The sequence below is a fragment of the Podarcis melisellensis genome (assembly GCF_964234715.1).
Source record: "Podarcis melisellensis genome assembly, chromosome: 3".
Classification (NCBI taxonomy): Eukaryota; Metazoa; Chordata; class Lepidosauria; order Squamata; family Lacertidae; genus Podarcis; species Podarcis melisellensis.
Window position 1 is genome coordinate 25,444,623 of NC_138530.1, and position 24,135 is coordinate 25,468,757.

Genomic DNA, 24,135 nt, shown 5'->3' on the forward strand with positions numbered 1-24,135 from the left:
AGGAGCAAGGAGCCAGCGGTGACTCCCAAAGCAGCAGCTGGAGATCGGGACCAGTTTCCCCACCAGAGCGTGGCGGGGGGGGGGGGAAGAGTCCCAGATGTCAGGACCGGTTTCCACTCCAGGGGAAAGAGAAGATGAGGCAGGGCTGACCACGCCCCTGTCGCTGAGTGAGGAAATAGAGGGGAAGTCAGATCCAGCGAGCCCCCCCAAGGGGGAAGCAGTGACAGAAGCAGCGTAACGGTCAGGAGGAAAGTTGCCAGCTGGGCGCGCGCGCCAAGTTCAAATACACAGGCGCGCGGGACAGCTGGGAGCGAGGATTGGGAGCCAGGTCCTAAAGCACGCCGGAGGGAGGGGGAAGAATCCGGAGACTCTTCAGCATCAGAAGAGTCCAGAAAGGGCAACACCCCGGCGGGCAGAAGGACCCAGAGGAGAAAGGAGCAAAGGAAGAGGTGGAGCAAGGCTAGGGTCTTGAACTGGTGTCTGGGGGGAGGAGATTCAGACGGAGCTTCAGCGGTCTAGGGTAGAGACGTAGAGCTGCGCGCCGTGGCTTTGGAATCGAAACTGAACCTTAATAAAGACTTTTGTATATAACAAGAACTGGCGTTGGTCCTCTGTGAGCTGGGACCTTGGGCAGCTCTGACACTGGCCATAAAAATACTGTGTGGATGTGAATTCTGAACCTTAACAATCTACCATGCGAAGTACTTTGATGGGGGCGGGGGGAGGATTCACTGAACGAACATTGACAGTGGGAGCCCTGGGCAAGGATTTCCACTTAAGCAACAGGGCCTTCCCCATCACCATCCCTTGCCCCCCCCCCCATATTGGCTCGGGAGGGTGTTGGGAAACCCGCAACAGGGGAGGAAGGTATCATTCCATCTAGCACACCGGTATGCCTGTGCAGACGTAACAGCTGTCGTAGTACAACAACAAATTCCACTGGGCGACTGTGTTATCTGTGAAATGGAGTTCTGCAGCCATGGAAGAAGCAGGCATCTCATTCATGGCATGTGGACACACTGCATTAGCTGGGCTGAAGAAATACAAGATTCGGTTCGGATAATTAGTCTTGGGTGCCTTATCGGTAGATGGCTAAGCAGCTGAAACCTTGATTGTTACAATGCGGGTGGCAGCCCCGCTTACACAACCGCTACACATCTAAGTCTGTGTAAAATTTTGCCATGGAGTGTACCAAGGTTGATTATCCCACACGTAATGGGCTATCATAAAATACGTTATAATAAAACTGTTGCAGCTTAAGGTGCCACAATACAAAGCTGCAATCTCACACATCCCTAGTCAATATTTTAATTGTTGTATTTTAATCTTGTTTTTAAGTTGCATTCTTTCAGCTTGTTTTTATTATTGCTTGTTAGCCGCCCTGAGCCCGGCCTTGGCTGAGGAGGGAGGGGTATAAATTATTATTATTAGTCTGACGCACTGAACTCCACGGGCCTTAGTTCTGCACAGGCGTGCATAGGATGACACTGTGAAACGGAGAACAACAAGCCTCTCTGTTGCTTTTATCGTCTCACACATCCCCATGCATGGCTTGTGACACCAGCTAAACACAACCTAAATCCGCCTTCAAACTCCCCACCGTCCATCAAAAGGGGCGGGACTTCCTCGCGCCGCTATCGGCGCATGCGCACATGTCGCTCGGCGGCGGGGCTGCCGTTCCTCGACTTACCTTTATCCAGCTCCATGAGGGCGGAGTTGGCGTCCAACTCCTGCTCCCCGTAGCCGGCATCGGCGAGGAAGGATTTGGAAGCAGAGGCCATGGCAGCCAAGGCCCAGAGGGGGCGGGGAGGAGGGCACTTATCCACCACACAGACGCGCACACGCGCTTAACTTCCCTCTTCCCAGTGTTTAACGGCCATTCACTGCGCATGTGCAGACGCCGGACTGTCAGCTGCGCTTGCGCGGTGGAACCTCCCCTCCGCTATTCTAGTGCGCACGCGTGTCGTAGTCGCGCTCCCTTTGCGGTCGAATGAAACGTGAGTTTGCATGACGCTGTCGCGCATGCGTCTTGATGGAAGAGAAGTGCCTGTTACAATTTCATAGCCGGCGGGAGGCGTGGCCTCACCCTTGCCGGTGGGAAAGGAGAAACCAATGGCGAGCAGGAGGCGGGGTCTATTCCTCTGCGCTGTCCAATGGCTACGCGCGAGGCGACTTTGGCGCGTACTTTGGGCTGGCGGGAGATAGCGTCGCGAAGCAGGGGGCCGGCCGCTCATTGCTCCCGGTGGTCGTTGCGCGGGGAGAAGGCAGGAGTGTGCGCTGCGGCCGTCGTTACCATGCTGTGCCGTTCTCTCGTTCGCCGCTGCCAGGCTGGGCCGCAGGGTGAGTATCTGAGGCAACGTCTCCCTCTGCGCCACTTCACCAGCGCTCCAGTCATGGCGGGGGGGGGGAGATACAGCCCCTTTCTTCACCCCTCACCCTAATTTTGGCCAAACCACGCGCTTCCCCTTTGCAGAAAGCGGGCCAGGCCCCTTCTGCGTCCCTTTTAATTCGAGTGCTGCCTTGAGCCCCCCTTTTAATTGGGGCTACCTCATGAAGACGGTTGGGAAACGTCAGTTGGGGCAGAATTCAACGGCCAGGTTGCTCACCAGGACAACTGGAGCAAATTCCAGTGGTACCTCGGGTTACATACGCTTCAGGTTACATATGCTTCAGGTTACAGACTCCGCTAACCCAGAAATAGTGCTTCAGGTTAAGAAATTTGCTTCAGCATAAGACCAGAAATCGTGCTCCGGCGGCGCGGCAGCAGCAGGAGGCCCCATTAGCTAAAGTGGTGTTTCAGGTCAAGAACAGTTTCAGGTTAAGAACAGACCTCCAGAACAAATTAAGTATTTAACCCGAGGTGCCACTGTACAGTGGTTCCTCAGGTTAAGAACTTAATCCCAGGTTGCTCACCAGGGCAAGACAACTGGAGCAAATTACAGTGGTACCTCAGGTTAAGAACTTAATTTGTTCTGGAGGTCTGTTCTTAACCTGAAACTGTTTTTAACCTGAGGTACCACTTTAGCTAATGGGGCCTTGCACTGCTGCCGCACAATTTCTGTTCTCATCCTGAAGCAAAGTTCTTAACCTGAGGTACTGTTTCTAGGTTAGCGGAGTCTGTAACCTGAAGCGCCTATAACCCAAGGTACCACTGTACACCAAGCCTGTGCCGACAGCCACTGGATGCCAGTTTTGGGGCCCAGTTCAAGGTGCGGGTTTGAACTCTGAAGCCTCAGGACTGCCTCTCTCCATATGAACCGACCAGGACCCTACAATCATTCGGGTGCCTCCTCTGCGAGAGGATCTGAGGGTGGCAACACAAGAACGGGCCTTTTCTGTGGTGGCTCCCCATTTGTGGAATGCTCTCTCCAGGGACGCTCACCTGGTGCCTTCACTACATGTCCTTAGGCACCAGGCAAAAACATTCCTTTTCTCCCAGGCCTTTGACTAATTAAACAATCAGTGGCCTTTTAAATGTGCTTGTTATTTGTTTATTTATTTTATGTGTTTTCATGTATTTTTTATGCTGTAAACCACCCTGTGATCTTTGAAGGACAGTGTATCAATTTAATAAATAAGTTGTATCCATTTTTAATTCCACATTTTCTCCAAAGGACTCTTATACTTTATGCCATACAGGGCAAGCCTTGCCACAAGATCGCCCAGTGAGCGTCAAAACTAAGCAGGGGAATCCGCTCTTAACATGCAGCGCTCCTGATTCCTCATCTCCCCTCCCCCTCCACTATTTCACTCCAGACAACAGTTTAACCTATCTTGGGGTGTCCAGTATCAGAAATCAGTCAGTGGAGATATTAAATAATAAATAAAAGAAGCAATAAAATACAATTAATAATCAAGACACTTATTTAATGTCGACATGCCATGGACCATCTGAATGATGCTCAGAACCAGTGAAATAGTAGATCTGAGGACAACATAAATGTCAGCTGCAGTTTTATAAACTTGTTTGCAGAGTTTTTGGTACTTACCTTCAGCATTCAAAATCATCAGGCATTTTGCACATGGCTATCAGCCACTTACTAACAAGCTACTAACATGTGTCTGACCAAAATGTGGGAGACAGTGGAAGACAGGAGTGCCTGGCATGCTTTGGTCCATGGGGTCACAAAGAGTCGGACTCAACTAAATAGCAACAGTCGGCCACTTGTGACCAAGTGAAGATGCCCGGGTGCCACAATGTCATCTGACATCTCCATCTGGGGTGCATGCCTGGGGATCCTTGGATCTTGACTGTTTTCAATTCTTTGCTGTAGAATTCTATCCATTATATTTTATCTGCAGAATTAATTTCAGGAACCAGCAAATTGTATTGAAAAATATAATTTTCAAGCTACCTGGCCCAAAAAATGGTAACTAGGCATTCCGTTTTGGCGACTGTAACCTGGTTTAAGGAGCCATTTGGCTCCTACCTTAAATATCTGAGTTTCAAACACTGCTTATCTTTACAAAAATCATTTTCCCCAGGTCTTCCACCAAGGTTTTCCTTAAACCACCTTTTGGAGTGCTATCGGTGTACTAAAGGAGATGAACATGCTTCATATGGAGAAACAGGAATGCCCGTTCCTCCTTTTGGCTGCACCTTTTCAACAGGTATGGGGGAATTTTATCTGTAAACATTGCAGTGTGGCAGAAAAGGGCAACCGAAATGGTCAAGGCCTAGAGCAACTCCTCTGTGAAGAAAGGTTATACTGTAATGTTTGGGCCTTTCATATAAACCTGCAGGGGCTATATTTATTATTTATTTATTATTAAACTTATATCCCATTCTACCTCCCATATGAACCCAAGGTGGTAAAACAACTACCAATAAAAACATGTTTATAACAATTCCAGTTCAGATGCGCACCATTCATTATGATTGCTTATTTATAGAAGTATATCTACGCTGCCATATAATAAAATAACAGGGCTGTGATACGTTATTTTATATATGTTCTTACTTTAGTTCTGTGATTACTTAACATTTTTATCCTGACATTTCGTGCTGTTAGATTGGACCCTCTTTAGTGGAGTGTTATCCAAAGCACTTTTAAAAATGTTTTCAAACGTACAAAAACTGCTTTGTTTTACAGCTCCAGACGTGCAGCATGTACTTGCCGTTGCAAATGAAGAAGGATTTGTTAGGCTCTATGACACCCACACACGAAAAAGTAACAAGGGGATTTTTAGAGGTAAAAGGGAAACCTTGATGGGAACTATGAGCTGAATTAGTTGATAAAGGCAGTAAACAAAAAAAGTTTTGACTGATTAAATAATTGGCAGTTATTGGGAACAAGAACTTCAGTATTTAAAAAGTAGCATAGTATACCTTTCATTGTAATTCTTATGTCTGCTTCCATTACTTCTTTCTTACTTGGTTGATGGCAAGTCAAAACTTGAGAGGATGATTAGTTCCTTGCCCCCTCCTTCGTACGGTATATGCGTACGGTATAAGTTGTGTTTATATGAAAGTTACGTGCACACAATACAGTAAATTGTAGTTGTTTCAGTGTTTTTCAACAGCTGTTTGTTAGGAACTAACACAGGCTTTTATTTTCCCAATAGAGTGGCAGGCTCACTCAAATGCTGTTTTTGATCTTGCTTGGGTGCCTGGAGAACATAAAATTGTGAGTAAGCTAAAACTATCCCTTCCTTATTTGGCCCTTTACAAATTCCGTCACAAATTCCAGTGTTCTTTCCATCTCGTCTATGATAAGATCACTAGCAGACCCAGTAACCTCACTCATACTTGCAAAAGTTGGTTTACCTGATATGCAGGTAAATCATTGTGTTCTGTTATTTCATAGGCCAAAGGAGGCAATCAATCTATTAAAGAATTGTCCACAAGTGGATTCTTAAAGATGGAAATGTACACAAGGATGGCCATTAGTAGGGGGCATTTTTAACCTTTTGGATATCTGCTGACCTTGTTAGCCATTCTTTAAAAAAATGTAAATGGACAGTATCCATTAATGAATCCGATTCTGTATTTTGCGGTTTACCTAAAATTCATGATTGATTCTCTGTTTACAGAATGCCTTTACAGTAGTTTAGATCCCATGCTTTGACCCAGCAGCTGCATATAAAATTTACAACTTATAATGTATGTTTGTTTTATAATGTACGTTTGTTTTACACTGCATTCAGTACCATTCAAAGCAGAATCGCTGAAATTTACATAACTTAGGTCTAGTAATTGCAATGGATCTTCTCTGAGTAGAAGATCCATTTGGCTACAACTCCAAAAATTGGGGCCTGGTTATTTGTGGTTCTGTTACCTTTGAAACTTCCACTTTCATATCTGAGTCATATTGTTGCTGCCACCTTCTAAGGCTGCAATCATATGCAGACTTGGGAGTAGTCCCTTTGAACTTGCTGGAGTAAACACCCATAGGTTTGCACTGAGAGTGTCAAGAGTGAAGGAAACATGTTTTACCTTCAAAAGTTCATGCCAATACAAGCTATAGTCTTGGAGGGCAACAGGACTCTGCCTTTCTTTTCTTTTTTACTACAACTAGCTAACTTCTTTATCTTTTAAGGTTACCGCTTCAGGAGACCAAACTGCAAAAGTCTGGGATGTACGGACTAGTGAGCTACTGGGAGTCTGCAAAGGGCACCAGTGCAGCCTCAAGTCGGTTGCTTTCTCTAAATTTGAAAGGGGTAAATATTCCTATTTTATATTTCAGTGTATCTCGCCACTTTTGAGGTCATCTGCTAATTGACCCTGTTAACTGGAAATGCCAGTAAATGAGCCTGAGACTTGCTTCATGCAAAGTTTGCTTTCTGCCACTGAGTTACAGTATTTCTATAGATTTATCACAGCTTTTTTAAAAAGCTGCTCCAGTGTTACCAGGAAAGTTTGGAAATCCTTGGCTTTCCTTTGAATAGACGAGATTGTGGCTAGTCCTGCATAAATGGGGTAGAAGTCTCATGTTGGTACATCTAGGTATGTTGGCAGCCTTTGATGCCTTTGCTTCTGTGGTGATATTGTGTCCTTTTCAGAGCTTCGGTGAGTGAAAAGGCAGTGATTCCAGCTTAGCTCCTCAAGGTGTTTTTTGAGTCTTTCTCAGCCATCTAAACAGGACTCCTACTGCCCCATGCTTGGTGCAGGTGAAGAAATAGAAAATAGAGATGTCATAGAGTCCAGAGCCAAAACCTGATGTTAAAAGAATTAGAGATTCCTTGTAACAGCAAGTTTCTTAAACCTCAAGTTGTTATGCAGAATACCTCCTAAATAATTACAGAGTTTAAATTTAAATTGCAGGCTTGCATATGAAAAATGTTTCAGTATTTCAAACTGAGAGTACGATTTTGTACTCTGAGAGTATTAAATGGCTCAGGACTGTCATACCTCAAGGACGGTGTCTCTCCATATTAACCAACCTGGACCCCACAATCATTTGAGGCTCATCTTCGTATGCCTGTGAGAGGTCTGGTGGGTGGCAACACGAGATTGGGCCCTTTTTGCAGTGGCTCCTCGCTTGGAGAATGCCCTACCCAAGAAGCCTTGCCTGATGCCTTTGTTACATAACTTTAGGTGCCTGGTAAAAATGTTTCTCTTCTATTTCTCTTCTCAAGTCAATGGTCTTTTAAACAGCAGGAGGGAGATACTGTTTTTTGCTTGTTACTATGTTACATATTTATGTATATGTACAGCTGCCCTGTGGTCCTTGAATGAAGGGCAGAATAGAAATATAATTATTATTAATAATTTTGCACTGTATATTCCACAGCTGTGTTCTGTACTGGAGGAAGGGATGGAAACATCATGGTTTGGGACACACGGTGCAATAAGAAAGGTACATCCTATTATAATTCAGGTCTGTTCACTTAATATGGGCTGAGTGCAGCATTCATAATGATTGCTGACTTTTTTTTCTTTTCTTTGTAGTGGTGTGATAGTAGCCTTCCAATTTAGTTTATTTACGAGCTCATTCTCTGTGTGGAACTGCCCTGCAGTGGAGGTCCTTTTAATATTGTTTATTGAAATTGCCTTTCAGATGGATTTTACAGGCAGGTGAAGCAAATAAGTGGGGCCCACAACATAGTAGACAAGCAGACTCCATCCAAACTAAAGAAGAAGAAGCAGAATGTGAGAGGACTTGCTCCCTCAGTGGTAAGGATTTGGAAGCTGAAGGCCATTCAGCACCCGCTTGTGCAAAGAAAAGAGACTAGCTTTATAGAATGGTCTGCTGCATAAGGTTGAGCTTTGCCTTGGCTTGAAAATAAACTGTGGACATTGTAAATACTAGAGAGTGGGGGCGAGGAGTGAGCAAATTGAATGAAATAGGTCCACATAAGCCTCTATCAATAGCTAGCCTTGCTTCCAGCAAGAGATAAAGAGACTATTCTGTTAGGCTTTTCTCCAAATTAGTGCCCACACAGTCTGGTTTCAGGGCATGAACGCATATTCCATCTATGCCACTTCATAGCCTCAGTTTCCACCTTCTGTTAATATTAGGGCAGCAATTGGGGAGCAAGGAGAAGCTGCTTAATGAAGCTGTTTACAGGGAATGTTTAGGATAAATCAAGGCTGAAACTACCTCGCATAACTTTTCTGTGGTTTTCAGACAGAATTTCTTCCTTCTCCCTAGGATTTTCAGCAGAGTGTGACAGTGGTGCTACTTCAAGATGAACACACCTTAATCTCAGCTGGGGCAGTTGATGGGTAAGGAAGCAATTGCGGCAATTCTTTAATAAACCCTCCTTAGCTCCTGTCCCACATCAAGCCCATCTGGTACTAAAACAACAACAAACAAGTAAGAAATATAGCTGCATTTTACAGGTGAAGGGCAAAGATGGAAAGCCAATTTGGAATAAACACTGCTCCTTTGCTATATGTGTCCTCAATTTTGAGTTCGCTCAGGAAAAACTCCCTCATTTCCCTGCGGGGATCCATTTTACCACAAGTAAATTTTTTTACCAGGAAAGAAAAAAGTTACCTAATGAGATAAAAGGAGATGGGGAGGAAATAGGTGGTGGCTCTTGGTTACGTGCATACGGTTGAGCTGATTCTTACCCTTGTCCCAGAATGGGGGCATACATACAGCAAACTATGGATCAGCATATCGCCCTATTCATTTGTGAGTGCCCATATAAGCTGATCACATTTTAAAGCAAATATCCACCCATGCAGTCATTGGTGGGGGAGGTGGAGGCAATGGAGCGTGGAATGCCTTATCTTGACACAGGGCTCCGGAGGAAAAGGCATGGCCTCCAATCTCGCGCCCTCCCGCAACATTCCATTCCCCTTGGTATGTGTGTTACAAATGAGAAAGAACTGTGGAGTTCTGAGAGGGCCTGTCTTGAATTTTAGCGTAATCAAGGTATGGGACCTGCGCAAGAACTACACCACGTATCGACAGGATCCAGTGCCATCCAGATCTTTCAGCTACCCTGGGACCAGCACTCGTAAGCTTGGTATGTCTTAGCATTGTGCTGAAGAACTGAAGGGAACCAGAATCCCTTAAAACGAAACAGCAGGCCTTCCTCTGCTTTCTCACTTTACGGTGAGACACATTATGTAGATCTGTCCATCTGGCTTCAGCTTCGATGAACTGTTCCAGGAGAAAGGTGGGGAGTGCGGTCCTAATTTTCCTGGACCTTCTAGTTGCTTTCAATACTATTGACCATGGTCTCCTTCTGGATAGGCTTTATGGATTAGGATTTAAGGGCACAGAACTTTGGTCTTCTGTTCCTACTGAAGGACTGATTCTAGTAGATGGTGTCTGGGGACTGCTGCTTGGCCCCGTAGCATCTGTATTGCCGCCGCCCCCATGCTTTTCAACATCAACATGAAGGCTCTGAGTGGGGTCATCTGGAAATACGGAGCGTGATATCAATAAACTCCACTCCTTTAACACATAATTCAGTTTAGAAGGGCTGGATGAATGCTAACCAACTGGAACTCAATCCAGAGAAGGTGGAGGAACTGCTGGTGGGTGACTTGTGTGGGTTGGTAATGATCAGCCTGCTGGATAGAAGTTTGCAGTACAGTGGTACCTTGGGTTACATATGCTTCAGGTTACAGACTGCGCTAACCCAGAAATAGTACCTTGGTTTAAGAACTTTGCTGCAGGATGAGAACAGAAATAGCCGCGCAGCGGGAGGCCCCATTAGCTAAAGTGGTGCCTCAGGTTAAGAACAGTTTCAGGTTAAGAACAGACCTCTGGAACAAATTAAGTACTTAACCCAAGGTACCACTGTATTGCTATGACCCTAGGACAGAAAAGAGAGAGCTGGGTGGGACTCCAGATGGGAGCATTCCACACTGCACCATTTTTCTGCAGTTTCTACTTATTCCCTTTGAAGCAGCTACTTGTTTATCGTACATTTGACATAGAGCTTTTTCTCTTCTAGGTTATTCTAGTCTTGTTTTGGACTCGAGTGGTACCAGCCTATTCGCTAATTGCACTGATGACAATATATACATGTTCAGTATGTCGACTACAAAGACCACTCCAGGTAAGAATGATTAATATTGCACACTAGATTATCCTTAAACCTAGGTGCTCATGAAGCTTAGGTGAATATGGCATTTGTGTGTACGTCGTCAAATCCTATGTGTATTTCCTGTAAAAGAACCTCTGCAGTGTTCAATGAGCCTTGCTCCTTGCTGACTGGGGCTAATGGGAATTTTAGTCTAACACATCTGGGGGCACCAGGTTGGCAAAGCTGCACAGTTATCTCCACCTACATTTACCGAGAAGTAGGGCCACTGTATTCATAAAATCAAAATATTTGCTTGATTACTATAATGCACCCTATACACATCCATAGAGGATCTGCTTGTAATGGGTTATAAGTGATTAAATAAATACCCATGAAATATAGTTGTGAATTGTTACCATGTTGAGTTCCATATCCTGTTATAATGGAGAGAAGTTGTTCTTGTCTTTTTTCCCCCACTCTGCCACTTTAGCCAGTGGCTTCTCTTCAAAATCTGTTCTTAGGCCACCAGAGAGCAGCAAATACTGAAAGCCTGGAAAGAGCAGGTGCTGCTCGCTTTCCCTTTTGTACTTCCTCTAATTCAAGTCTCTTCGCTATAGAGTTTATAGAGCATAATTACTTAAACTTTCTTCTCCACCCATCCCCCTTTGGAGGAAATGTGGTCTGAGACAAACTTTTCATGGACGTCTGTCTACATTCCAAGCATCTGAGTTCATACTATATCCTGTAATTTAATTTTGTACAATTTTAATAAAAATTGGCTAGGTCCAATGAACTTTTTTGGGTGTGTTGGGTGACTTCGCCAAAGGCAATTTTAAACACCTTATCCCGAGCCCTGCATTTATAGTCAAATACTTGATTTTTTTAATTAAGCAGTTGTGCAAACATATACATTTCTGGCTGTAGTAATAGCATTGTTCTAGTGGCACCTGGATTTTTATTTATTTCTTGGCAGGGAACTGTGGTGGGAGGTAGCAGTATAAGAAAAACATAGAGGCTGCTGGCAGCTGGGTGTACTTAAAGGAAGGAGACTGCAAAGGTAGCAAGTGTATGTATTTCCTTAATGTTAGGAAGCCAATAGCCCAATATGTCAAATCCACATACCAAAGAAACTCCTTCCGCCTTTACTGTTCTGAAGTCAGTTATCACTGCAGATTATGGTATTGCCGTCTATATGATGGGTGCCGCAATGAGCCTCTCTTTCAGGACTGAGGGAGGCCTCGGTAACGTTCTGTGCTAAGTCTAGGAATGCACCCTTTCCCCCTTCACAGTCAACCCAGAGCTCTTTGGCATCTGCACGTAACTCTCCCCATTAGTGACAGCCACTTCCAGTTCTTGATGTGCCAAGAGTCACATCTATTTGGGGCAGTAGTTCCAAGGCGTAATCGATCAGGTGAGCTGTTACGGAGCCCTTAAAAATAGCCCACTGACCCGTGTCACCGAGCCGGTGCATATCCTCCTTGAGAAATAGGATACCAGAGGCAGGAAGTGAGAGAGGAGCAGCTTCCCTGACAGATGCTGGAGCTTCATTCTCTATCCAAGAAGTGCTGAATGCTAAGAGGTTTAAGGAAGCTGCCATAACTGGGGGCTTTGAAGACTGAGAAGCAGAGCAAAACTGCACTGCAAGGAGTACATAGGGTAACTGACTGGGGTAAAGGGAAGAGTGGGTCAGATTTGTTTTATTGTGATCTTTTCTTAAGCCAAACCAGGAGCCTTTTGAAAAGCAGGGTATAAATCACTTGCCAAAATAATTTTGTTTTATCATAAACCTGGTGAAATCCTTGTCAGTTTTGGAATGCCAGACTACAGTAAGAGCCTCCTGGGCTGTACAGCAGGGTTGAGCAGAAGGCAGATCAGGATCTAATGGTCAATCTCTGGGTCATGAGCTGCAGACAGGCCCAAGTTTCTGACTCCTGGTTGCTCAGCAGTAGTAGCAATAACGAAACAACCTTTTCCACCTAAATAAGCCGCCTAAAAATGGGGACTTTTGTGTGAAAGTTTCAGTTTTGGAAATAAGTCCCTAAACTCAGAATGTGCTCAGAGGCGATCTTTTTAAAATTCTTGCGACTTTTGTTGTTGCTGCACCTGGCTCTTCTACTTGGTAGAAGGTAGAAGTTGGGGGGGGGGGGAGTTTGCTAGTAAAAGGCAAAGTGGATCTGACAAGTCTGAAACTTGCCCACCTTTTGCCATGCAGACACACATTTACTTTACAGCATGATTCCTGTTTGATCAGCGTGTGGACCATAAGATGAGACACCTGAACTTACAGGCAGAATCCAGCATATATACACAAACATTTAGTTACCACCAGCATTCATTGTGGGTAAAAGTTAGGAACTGCATTGTGGTGGTTGCTTGCCCTTGCCCTGAAATGTTAATAAGGCACTGGCAGTGTTTCCTTGGGGCAGAGTGTGCTTCTGTTGACTGTGTGAGCTTTCCCTTAATTGTGTGTCCACCCCTGCCCTCCGCAAGCCAAGGCCCTCCCAGCCTGAAACGAAAGCCTTTTGAAGATGACTTCTGAAAAGCTTTGGGCTGAACTTCCACTTTGCTCTTCTTCCATGTAGGCTTTGTGTCAAGTGAGGCAAGTTTCCCAACCATTTCACTTGTTGCTTAACTGAGCGCAGCTGTTTCCCAACAAGCCCAGCTTCTAATACTTTCGCTTCTGAAGTCAGCCACTCAAATTTTACTAAATGGTGCGAAGTATTATGAAGGATTGATGAAAGTCTGCTGGGAGTATTATTTGTCCTCTCATATTTTATTGCAAAGGGATGCTTCTTCAGCAGACAAGAGGATCTAGCAGCCTCCCCAACCTGGTGCCCTCCAGATGTTGAACTCCCATCAGTCAGCATGGCCAATTGTCAGGGATGGCTAGAGCTTCAGATCCAGGGCTACAATTCCCCAGAGTTCCCTGGGAAGCAGGACCGATTGTTAAACCACTCTTCCAACTGTAGCTCTGGGTGGGGAATAGGGGTCGCCTAACAACTCTTGGCAACCTTAACAAACAGCAGTACCTAAGATTCTTCTGTGGAAGCCATGACTGTTTAACAGTGGCGTGATACTGCTTTAAATGTGTAGTGCGGAAGGGGCCCTGATCCTCAGTGTATGTGACCTGGCAGGAAATGGACGCACTATTGGTCTGTGCGTCTATAACTACTGACTAATCCTGAAAGTTTGGTTTTCTTTGTTGAATCTCAGGGTCCATTTTCAGTGGGCATCAAAATTCCAGTTTCTATGTCAAATCCAGCATCAGCCCAGATGACCAGTTCTTGATTAGCGGCTCAAGTGACCAGAATGCCTACATCTGGAAGGTAAGCAGCCCCATCCCCTGCGGCTGGTCTCTTCCACACCCAGTGAACACGGAGAGGAGGCAGAGACAGGATCATTGGTGCAGGGGCTGCTCCTAGCATTACTATGCCAAGAGTATACAACTGTCAAGCCCAAATGCAAGTGCTGATAGAAAACAGCTAACTTCCTGCTTCTACTTTCTTTCATGGCTCCTGGCTCCTGCTTATTTCAAGCTGCTGATCTTAATCTGGTTTTAATAGGCCTTTAAAAAATCCCTTTCAGTCCTGTTTACTCAGCCTGCTATGACAAGCTGAAAGTTCTTGCTTCATATTTAACAGAGTCTAATGGTTTAATTGTTTTGATTCTCCCCCCCCCCCCGCACTTTACCCACTTCACAAGCTCTTTTGTCAGGTTTGTCTCTCTTCTTCCTCTCCTCCTGCTCCACCTTTCACCTTCCTAGCTGCTTAGTATTCGGGAGTTAAGGCCTCTGCATTATTAGGGTGGCTGAGCCAGAGCTTTCAGCAAAATTCCCAAGCACCGGCTAGCAGCTGAGAAGCTTAGCTGGCACACTGAGATGATGTGAGGAGGAATGCAAACGGCTTTTGTATTACTATTTCTCCACCCAAGGGCACTTATTTATGTAGGCTTTTTTTCTTTCTTTTTCGTCCACCCCATCCAGTGTAAAACCTCGGTAAGAGATGACTTCTGCTAAATTTTATTTATTAAATATTCAATACCGCCCTTTGTCCATAGATCTCAGGGCAGTTCACAACGTAAAATTGCAAAGTAAAAAAACACAAAATACATAATAAAAATAAGAACAAGAAAAAGCCAATAACGCTCCCACAACACATTTAAAAGGGCATTGGGTGTCAATCAGCCAAAGTCCTGGTTAAAGAGGAACATTTTTGCCAGGCGCCTAAAGGTGTATAATGAAGGCACCAGGCAAACCTCCCTGGGTAAAGCATTTCACAAGTGGGAAGCCACTGCAGAAAGGGCCTATTCTTTTGTTGCCACCTTCCACACCTCTCATGGAGTAGGCACACAAAGAGGGGCCTAGGATGATGATCTCAGGGTCCAAGTAGATTCATACGGAAAGAGGTGGTCCTTGAGGTATTGCGGTCTTCAGCTGTTTAAGGCTTTACAGGTGAACACCAGCACTTTGAATTGGGCCCAGAAGCTAATTGGCAGCCAGTGCCATTGGATCAGTGTTATATGCTCAAACCATCTTGCCCTGGTGAGCAACCTGGCCACCAAATTCTGCACTAGCTGAAGTTTCAGAACAGTCTTCAGAGACAGCCCTGTGTAGAACACATTGCAGTAATCTAACCTAGAGATTACCACAGCATAGACAACACAAATTAGGCTGTCCCTGTCCAGAATAAGAATCTAGAGTGGCCACTTCTTCACCTGTCAACTTGGGTTGACTTTGGACACAGCAGGTACAAATCTGTGGTTGCACTTTTAAACTGTGTAATGTGCGGCCTTTCCTCATGTGTGATTCTTAAAACTTCTGTCCTAAATTCTGGAATGTTAGCGTTTGGATTCATTCATCTCTCAGCTACCAAAAACTGGATACAAGTTCCTTCCCACCACACTGTTCCACACCAGGAACACGTCAGATCCTAAGAGGGGAACAAAGAATGAAATTGAATCACACCATACTGACATCTACATGATTCCTTTCCTTATTTTGAGCAGAGAAGCCAAAATCATAGCATTGGAAAGAACAGAAGGCTATATATCCCCCTCACCCCCTTGCCCCAAAGAATGATCCTCTGCCTTCCAGTGCCTCCCTTTCCCCACTGCATTCCAAGTCGCTGTGCCATATGCAGAGATCAAGTGCACTACAGAAAGGTGGGTAGCTCAAGAGACGCCCCCCCCCAAAAAAGAGAGCCAAGCCTTTTGCTGCAAAGCAACAGCAGAAACATGTATATCTTCTGTATTTTCAATACACAATCTGTCCAGCCCTTAAGTTGTCAGCTTCTGAGTTGGAAGAGACCCACTCTGCAGCTTTTCATAAATGTGACCACCTTTCTCCTTGTCTTCTCTCTACTCTGGCCCCCTTTCTCTTTAGTTCACTGTAAAGTTCCATTGTTGTTGTTGTATAAAAAAATGTTTGTGCTCTGTTGCTCCTGTCTGTCTTCTTTAATCCCTCTTTATATGCCTCCTGATTCCAGATCCTTAGCTGGACCAAACAATAGATCTCTTGTCTCATACTTTTTCTGACTGTCTCTCTCTTGGCAAGTTAAAAAGCAGCAGTTCCAACAGAGATCCTTGGGGGAATCTCCCTCCATTCTTGCATCCCTCCGTTGTGAGAGTTGTCAATTTATTTCTGTTCTCCGCTTCCTGTTTTTTATCCAGTTTCTGGCCCTTAAGAGGATTTATCCTTTTACCTCGTGATTGCACAGTTTCCTTAGGAACCTTTGGTTGAGAGACTTCTGTCAAAGCCTTTTTGAAAGTTGAAATACTCCGTTATCTACCAGCCTTCTCTGTTCCACTGAGATTTTAACTGGTGTCCTTTAATTGTCCTTCCCTTATGTTCCTCCTCCTTACTTTACCTCAAGTATATGTTTAGTTAGGTTATTATCTTGCAGATACAGTTTTGTGTTCTGTTAATCTTACGTTATGTACTATACATTGCCTTGCTTGTTAGGTACTGAAAAACCATTATTCATTAGCTGTTGTCTCTGCGCAAAGCAATAACCTCTTCCACCTTCAAAGGAGCATAGGAGACTACCTCTCACCAAGTCTTACAGTGGTCCATGTTGCTTGGTACTGTCAACACAGGCTGGCAGTGGCTCTTTAGGGTAGGGATTTTCCCCAAATCTACCTGAACAGTCTAGGAATTAGACCTGGAATCTTGCGCACGCAAAACTTGCATTCTACCACTGAGCCATTGGCCATTTCTCTGAGCTAAGTCTTGGCGTTGAGGCTGGTTCACACAAGCAAAGTAGCCAGTCACGACACTAACAAGTCGTTCTTCATTGTGGCCTATCAGGTGTAAGACTGCATGGAGATAATAACCATCACTCCCTGGCTGAACTTGCCTCACTTTTTGTCTGCACTGCATGTTGAACCCATGGGCTTAACTTCTCAAGAGATGTTCCTGCCATCCTCCTTGTATTACATGGCTGCCTGGCCCAACCCTCCAACTCCTTGTCCCGCAACCTGATTGTCCAATAGGAGGGAAATTTATTAAGACGTCTGTCACTTCATTGAGCACACTGGAGTTAAATCATTGCTTCCAGTTCCAACCTAGTGACCTGAGGTAAAGTTCCCTCAGCGCCATAACCTCCTCTGGAAGCAGTGTAATCAATATGCTGTAAGGAAAGGAGGTGCATTAGTAATAAAGAGCAAGTTTTATTGTTACCTCAGCATTTTGGGATACCTTGAGGCAGTACTCCACAAAAAGTATCCTGGTAGTTTCTTTTGTTGTGTACACAACTTGTTGTGGCTGAAAACTATGGCTTTCTCTTGCCAGGGCAAGAGGAGGCTGCAGAATATCTATTGTCCTTATTGGCCACTATAGGCACCCCACATGCAGCACAGCTTCAAATGTGATTAATTCTAAGAAGCCTGAGTGCTGGTAGGGGAGAAGGCAGCCATTGGAGGTGAAAGCACTGGTTATGTCTTAGACGAGGGACAAGGACCTTGGGCCCTCCAGAAGTTGAATTCCAACTTCCATCACTAGTGGCCAGAGATGGCAGCAACTGTAGTCCAGATCTGGAGGGCTGCATGTTCCCTATCCAGGTCTAATGGAGGGCCTGGGTATTTGCTGTGGGGTCTGCCACCACTCTGCCTTTTCTGCACATGAATTGGCTCTGCCATTAGTGCAGATTTGTTTCCATGCAGAGATTGGCTGTTCTGGACAGGAGCGTCTTGCCAGCATGCCAGGCTTGAATTGTAGGCTGACATTTGGGGTTGTCTGTTTGTTTATTTGGTTTAAGAGCATTTATAAGCTGCTTAAAGTTTTGTAAATCTCTTGGCACTGCGCAACATAAAATAACCATTTTCATCAAAACAGAAGTGCAGCATGAAACAGGAGTATAAAAGCATATTAAAAACAAATAAAATGGCTATTCAGGGAATTCAAAATCATAAAACAGGTTTTGAACTTATGGGCCACAGAAAGTCTGGGTAGTTACAATTTCACAAGCTTTATGGCAGGGGGTGGGTAGTGTTTTCTAACTATAGTAGAGCTAAGCCAAAGCTGGGCTTATCCATTTATTGCTTCATCGTGCATTGATTATTGCTCTAAAGATGAGCTTTTGCAAGGAAGGATGTGCTCAAAGGTGTCAGTTAACCCTCAATGCAATCCCTAGGACTGGGACCAGCTGCTTAGGGCTTTTTTTATTATTATTCCTTATGAACGTTGAGTCCAGACCCAGCAAGAAGTATGTCTTTTTTCGGCCTGCTCTCATTAATAAGGGATTGTGAGACATTGCTACACACTGTGGAAGGGGGAAGTGGCTAAATGTAAACACAGATACTCTCTCTACCAAGAGCTTTAGCTTTAGCTGTTCTCCTTAAAAGGGCTCTGGTTTCCATGTTGTTGCCTCCTTTGGCAAAGAGGATGGGTTTTGAACAGGGCATTTTCTAAATATATATAGGCAAGAAGCTGACCTAAACTCAGAGGGGGCAAAAACCCCTTTAAAATGCACCAACCTGACTTAAACCCAATCCTCAGTATTCTACTTAAGAACTTTATGGATAGCTTTTCAAGCTGCCAGAACAATAAAGAGGAACTAGATCAGGAAAAGTAGAGCATCCTTTTTTTGCTTTTCATACATCCTTGCAAAGCTTCATTTACCCACATGGTGAAGAATTTAATAAAGTTCGCTTAGTCATCAGTGCAAATCCTCGTCAAATATCACATTGCTGACGGTGACTCACAGCTTTGGGAAAGAGAGCAGCTGAAAAATAGAATCGAGCATCTGAGAATCTGCTGCAGCTTGAGGTTAGCTTAGGTTACTCCTTATTCATTAGCGGCCTAATGAGTCTCAGAGTAGGTGGCGTGGCATTTTCTCCCAATTGCTCCCTCACCTGCGGCATTGCTAGGAGGTTTTCTGCCTTGGTCAGTACAGATAGCCAGGAGGAGTTATGCACAGAGGACTGTACTGAAAGAATTATTACGCCTAAGGCACTTTCAGGATGGGGTGGGCATGCAAGGTCCAGAAAGTGGAGGTCCCATGTCATGTCGCCTGTCCCTCTTGGTGTCTCTCCAGAAAGAAACCGTAGAACAGGGGTCCTCAAACTGTCCACTCCTCAGGGACCAGTTGAGGCAGCTGGAAATTACTGACTCCCACCAGTCGCAAAACAGTGATCAGTGGTCCATGCCAGTTACAAAATGACAGCGGATGGAGGCAGAGTTCATCATAACCAGCTGGAAATTACTGACAGCTTCTACTGATTTATCTAATCCATCTTTGCAAATAGCTAGAACACCACAGTGTGGCAAGGCGTTCCAAAGCTTGACTTTCCTCAACCCAAGTACAACTTAGGTATCCCATTTTAGGCAGTATTTGCTGCACCAGAGAAGACATTCTTTTATATTTTTTTCCCTTCACACCCCCATATGCCTTTTGTCCCTCTAACATCTCCCATTCTCCTTTCATACTGAGCTCTCTGCAGTTTCTGGTTTCTTTTTATCCATACTCCCTTGCCTCTTTAAGTTCACGTCTTCCTCCTTTTAATAGCTTTCCTATTTCCTATCTCCTTCCTTTATATCCCAAGTTTTTTATTTATATAATAATAAATAACACACTAACCTTTTATCTTGCTTTCTGATACTCTTCAACATCTCTGGCCCTTTCCCCTCTAAGAAGGGAGCCTGCTTCCTTCCTTCCTTCCTTCCTTCCTTCCTTCCTTCCTTCCTTCCTTCTCTCTCTCTCTCTCTCTCTCTCCCTCTCTCTCTCTCTCTCTCTCTCTCTCACACACACACACACACACACCCCTAGCGCCTCTGCCACACAGCATACAAGGAGCTGCTGGTCATGACATTAGTCCTGTCAAAATGCCATGGCATAGCTAAGAGGTGGACCAGGCAAGTGAAGAGGCCCCGGGTAGGCTGTGGCACTCAGCCCCCCTGAAAGTGGATAAAGGCCACACCCCATAGTCGCCTTAGACTCACAGTAAGCAAATCTAGCAACAAGGCCTACTAAGATTTCTGAATGCATCGCAGTCAAACAGAACCGGTTGTTTCTGTATGAGAAGCAGAAGGGTGTTGCCTTGACCTTTCAAGAAAAGAATTCTGATTTACAGATAGCTTCTTTGCAGAAGTGTTTGAAAGTGTCCTGGTAAATCAACCAAGGAGTCTCAAACGGAAAAGCAGGAGTGCTGAAGTTGTGTGTGTTTGGGAGGTGATGGGGATTTTTGTGCTGTGCCCTACATGGGCCAGAGGATAGTCTGAAGGCACATGCTACGCTGCTGAAGCTAAGCAGATCTGTCCCCATAAGCTCTCTGGGTATGAGCCTGTCAGGGAACCAGAGGTAAGCTGCTCTGAGCTTTTTGGAGTTACAGCAGGCTGTGCAAGGGTGACTGAAAAAAAATCAGTACTTCTTTCTACTCTCCCCTGCTCCCCACGCCACCTGTCTCATAATCTTTGTTGCCACCACAGACCTTTCCAAACTATTCTGCATTATTTGAGAATGGAAAAGATTGCACTTTAAGTGACACATACATAGCTGTTAATTTTGCAGGTTCTTGACAGGGTACAGTACAGAGTTTTGGCTGTATGCCAGCGTCAGAGAAGCTGTGATCCTTCAAATATTGCTGGCCTCCAACTCCCCCATCATCCCTGAGCATTTCTCATGTTGGTTGGAGCTGATAAGAGTTGAGAGTCCAGCAATATTTGGAGGACTGCAGGTTCCCCAACCCTGGCTGATGTAATACAGGATATGTATGGATTTCTAGCTTTCCGTACCTGCACACTTAAATTTATTCCCTATTACTTTTCCTGGGTTAAACATGCTTGTCTTTTTTTTTTAAAGACGTCATTCGTACCAAGGCTGTCTGCAAAATATAACTCTAAGGTGTTAAGAAATGGAGATTTTTTAAGCGCCACTGATGAGCTGGGCTTATGATGCCTGTTTTGTATGTGCCAGGTTTGTGTGTGTGATTCTAGAGCAAGGATGTGGAAGTTATGGCACTCCAGATGTTGTTGGACTCCAAACCCTCTGCCAGAATGGCCAAAGGTTGGGGATAAGGGAGTTATAGTCCAACAACATCCGGAAAGCCACAGGTTTCCCCTATATCAGTCCTAGGGGAAGATGGGGAAGGAAAAAGCAGGAATGGTGATTCTGAGTACAGAATTTAGACTTCTGACAACCTTATTTGTTTGTTTTTAAATCATGTTACTTAAAACACCGAGCAGGTTGTGGGGTGGGGAATACATATAATTTTTAAAAGAAGCTCATGGGATTTATGGCTGACAAGATATCTCAGTCGGTAGAGCATGAGACTCTTAATCCCAGGGTTGTGGGTTTGAACCCCACATTGCGTGAAAGATTCCTGCATGGGGGGGGGCGGGGTAGGACTAGATGACCCTCATGACCCCTTCCAACTCTACAATTCTATGATTCTATCATAAGATATGCTTGAAAGTGTGCAGCCAACAGCTGCTGATATCTCTGAAGCCAGGAATTGATGTGGCAGCTGAGTTACATTTCCAGTGGTTGGGAATTGAAGGTTGTGTCTTGCATCATTCTTTGCCCCTTGCTACAAGTGAGACAATTGGCGCAAACTGAGCAAAATAAAAAAGGCCTTGCAAATGTGCGTGATTTGTACAGCTTTTTTAGATGCAGAATTTTATGGCTTTTAACATTTTGTGTGTGCGCACACACACATTTCCTCAGCATGCCGCTGGTTTCTCAATTTCCTTTTAAACTTGCGCTGTTTGAAAGGCAGCACTGTTTGGTAATTGTGGATTACAGAGCAGATTTTGCTAACCTGGCATCCTCCACATGTTTTGTACTACAACTCCCATCAATCCCAGCTGTGCTGGCTGGGGCTGATGGGAGTTGTAGTACAAAACATTCAGAGAGTGCCGGGCTGGAAAATATCCCAGACTGATGTTTGTCCTTCTGACAGCTAGATGTTTTGATGCTCCACAGCCTTCGCTTTTCTGACTTTCTCTGCAATTCTTCCTTTCTATAGGTATCTGAGCCCCAACTTCCCCCCACGATGCTCATTGGCCACTTGCAGGAGGTCACCTCTGTTGCCTGGTGTCCATCTGACTTCACTAAGGTTTGCTTCCACGTTTTCAAAGTCTCTCCTTATACCTGCCTTTTGGAACAAACTCCACTAACAAAAGCCTAAATATAATTTCTTTTCATTTGCTTCAAAGCAAAAGTAGCTTCTCCTGCCTAGATAGCCTTAAGCCCTTGGCTTTACAACTGCTTCTCCCGCTATGAGATGAGGCAGATGAAAGGACCTTTTTTGGTTGTAGAGCACCATTTGTGGAGCTCAGAAGGACCACTGGAAAGACCTGTCAGGAGTATACATGGGCCACTGGTATCAAACTATGTGCCTTACTAGAAAAGCTAATCAGTAGACTGAAACTGACATGGGGACAAATAGAAGAGTACGCCTTCACTTTGGTATAACTCCCCTTTATCACATACACAGCCCAACAAGACAACAAGAACCCACCAATAGCATATGAATCAATATGGCTAGCCTCCCCCACCCCACCCCACCCCCCACCCCACACAAGCAAAAAAAATCTCACTACAACCAACTAAAGACAACCTACCATACCCTAGCCCCCCCCCATCCCTCTCACTACCAAGGAATGCAATAAACAAATAGAAAGAGAACCTACCCAAGTGACTCTGACATAAAATTTCACACATGCACTAAGTAAAAGAATATAAGTTTTACCACCCCAACCCCATCTTTTCTTCCCCAGCCTTCTACTATATACAACACTAATGTCTCACAACAAATGTAATTGATCTGTAGAAAACACAACTTGAAAAAAGAGACAATGCACATACTTTTGTAAACTAAGAAACTTTTTAATAACAATAATTTTATTTATTTTTAAGGCTTTGTCTGGCAAGGTTATCTTTGCACCAGGCAAACCCTTTTTTTATTCTCACATGTTCTTGTACGTGGAACATGTGTTTGCTTAGTTCTTCATTTCTCCCAATCCCTTTTCCTCTTGTGATGTGTCTTGTCAAGATTGTAAGCCTAAAGACAGGGGCTATCTCCTTTGTTTGTTTTGTGTGTGTGTTTGATTTGTAAGCTAAAGAGTGGATTAAAAAATCCTGTCAACTGAAGAGCTAGTCCTCTTTGTGGAATTCTTTCCCCAATAAGGTTTTTAATATTTCATCATTTACAAAGTTACATGTTTTGAAACTGAATATCTCACCATTCCAATAGATTGTCAAAGACAGCTAACAACACCACTGTTAAAACAATAAAATATTTTTTATGGATTTACAGAATGAAACAACAACATAAAACAATCTATAAAAAGCAGCAGCAGAAAATGCAAAAACTACAGCCAGTATCTCATCTTGGTAGCATAGAGACATATTTGGCAATTATTGGAACCAGATGTTATAGCCTAAAGGCCCATTTCATACCTTTTTTTTCCTCTTGCTATGTTTTATTATATTTTAATTCCATAACAGCTCTGAAATTTATTTAAGAGGTGGTATAGAAATCTATTGATTTAAGCTTAATAAGAGAGGTGGTAAAAAAAAATACTACTGACTCATAATTCTACCAGGCTCTAATCTGAAATGAGATAGCATTACATCCTTTAAATTTCAGCTAATAAAGAGAGAGCCTGAGGTTCTCAATGTAGCAGGATAGCTGCAAGTCCCTTCTTTGACACATTTACCATCCCCAAAACTCGCCACTCTTCCACTGTTTGTTAGAAAGTCAACATCTTCACTTGTTAGCGAAGTGCGGCATTTCTCAACCGGCTCCCTGTGCTCTTTTGCAGATTTCCACATGTTCAGACGACAACACCATCAAGATTTGGCGCTTAAAGCGAGGAACCGAAGAAGAGAACTGTCTAGACAAAAGCAGCTTGGTGGGTTGGGCCTGCCAGAAGAAAGTGGGAGAACAAAGTGGAACAGGTAAGAACTTCTGAGACGCTGACAGTAGATTCGTAGCTTGGGGGCAATTTCTTTAATAAAGCAGAGGCATGGCAGAAATTAGGTTCGAGAACAGTTTTCGCAACAGCTATATGAAACTGATGTCTTGTCAGTGTGTGAAATACCTGTGTAGCCGGAAGATGATTTTTTCCCACCCCTCTGCATAGCTCATGGAAGACTAGTAATTAAAAGTACATAAGACTAATTCAGGTTATCAGTTTGATGTGCAGCTGAGAGGATACAGCTGCCACAGAATCTGAATGTGTGTATGCAAGGTAACAGGTTGAAT

At 44.3% G+C, this 24,135-nt stretch overlaps 2 protein-coding genes across 3 annotated transcripts in view; one reads left to right on the forward strand and one right to left on the reverse strand.

Moving 5' to 3' along the window:
* Window positions 1-1,891, reverse strand: part of INTS7 (integrator complex subunit 7) — a 42,674-nt gene extending 40,783 nt beyond the window's left edge. The window contains exon 1 of one of the 2 annotated variants that reach the window (XM_081903836.1): window positions 1,691-1,891. In XM_081903836.1, the coding sequence (XP_081759962.1) occupies window positions 1,691-1,781 (91 nt within the window). In that variant the 5' untranslated portion in view covers window positions 1,782-1,891. The remainder of the gene's footprint in view (window positions 1-1,690) is intronic. The other variant, XM_081903837.1, reaches the window with a different exon arrangement.
* A 124-nt stretch (window positions 1,892-2,015) lies between these two features.
* The window catches only part of DTL (denticleless E3 ubiquitin protein ligase homolog), a 29,547-nt gene continuing 7,427 nt past the window's right edge, over window positions 2,016-24,135 (forward strand). Inside the window, exons 1-13 of the mRNA XM_081903954.1 lie at window positions 2,016-2,340; window positions 4,486-4,611; window positions 5,094-5,192; window positions 5,566-5,627; window positions 6,540-6,660; window positions 7,734-7,799; window positions 8,001-8,116; window positions 8,595-8,668; window positions 9,317-9,420; window positions 10,360-10,464; window positions 13,645-13,757; window positions 21,892-21,981; window positions 23,693-23,828. Coding sequence (XP_081760080.1) covers window positions 2,154-2,340; window positions 4,486-4,611; window positions 5,094-5,192; window positions 5,566-5,627; window positions 6,540-6,660; window positions 7,734-7,799; window positions 8,001-8,116; window positions 8,595-8,668; window positions 9,317-9,420; window positions 10,360-10,464; window positions 13,645-13,757; window positions 21,892-21,981; window positions 23,693-23,828 — 1,399 coding nt within the window. The 5' untranslated portion in view covers window positions 2,016-2,153. The remainder of the gene's footprint in view (window positions 2,341-4,485; window positions 4,612-5,093; window positions 5,193-5,565; window positions 5,628-6,539; window positions 6,661-7,733; window positions 7,800-8,000; window positions 8,117-8,594; window positions 8,669-9,316; window positions 9,421-10,359; window positions 10,465-13,644; window positions 13,758-21,891; window positions 21,982-23,692; window positions 23,829-24,135) is intronic.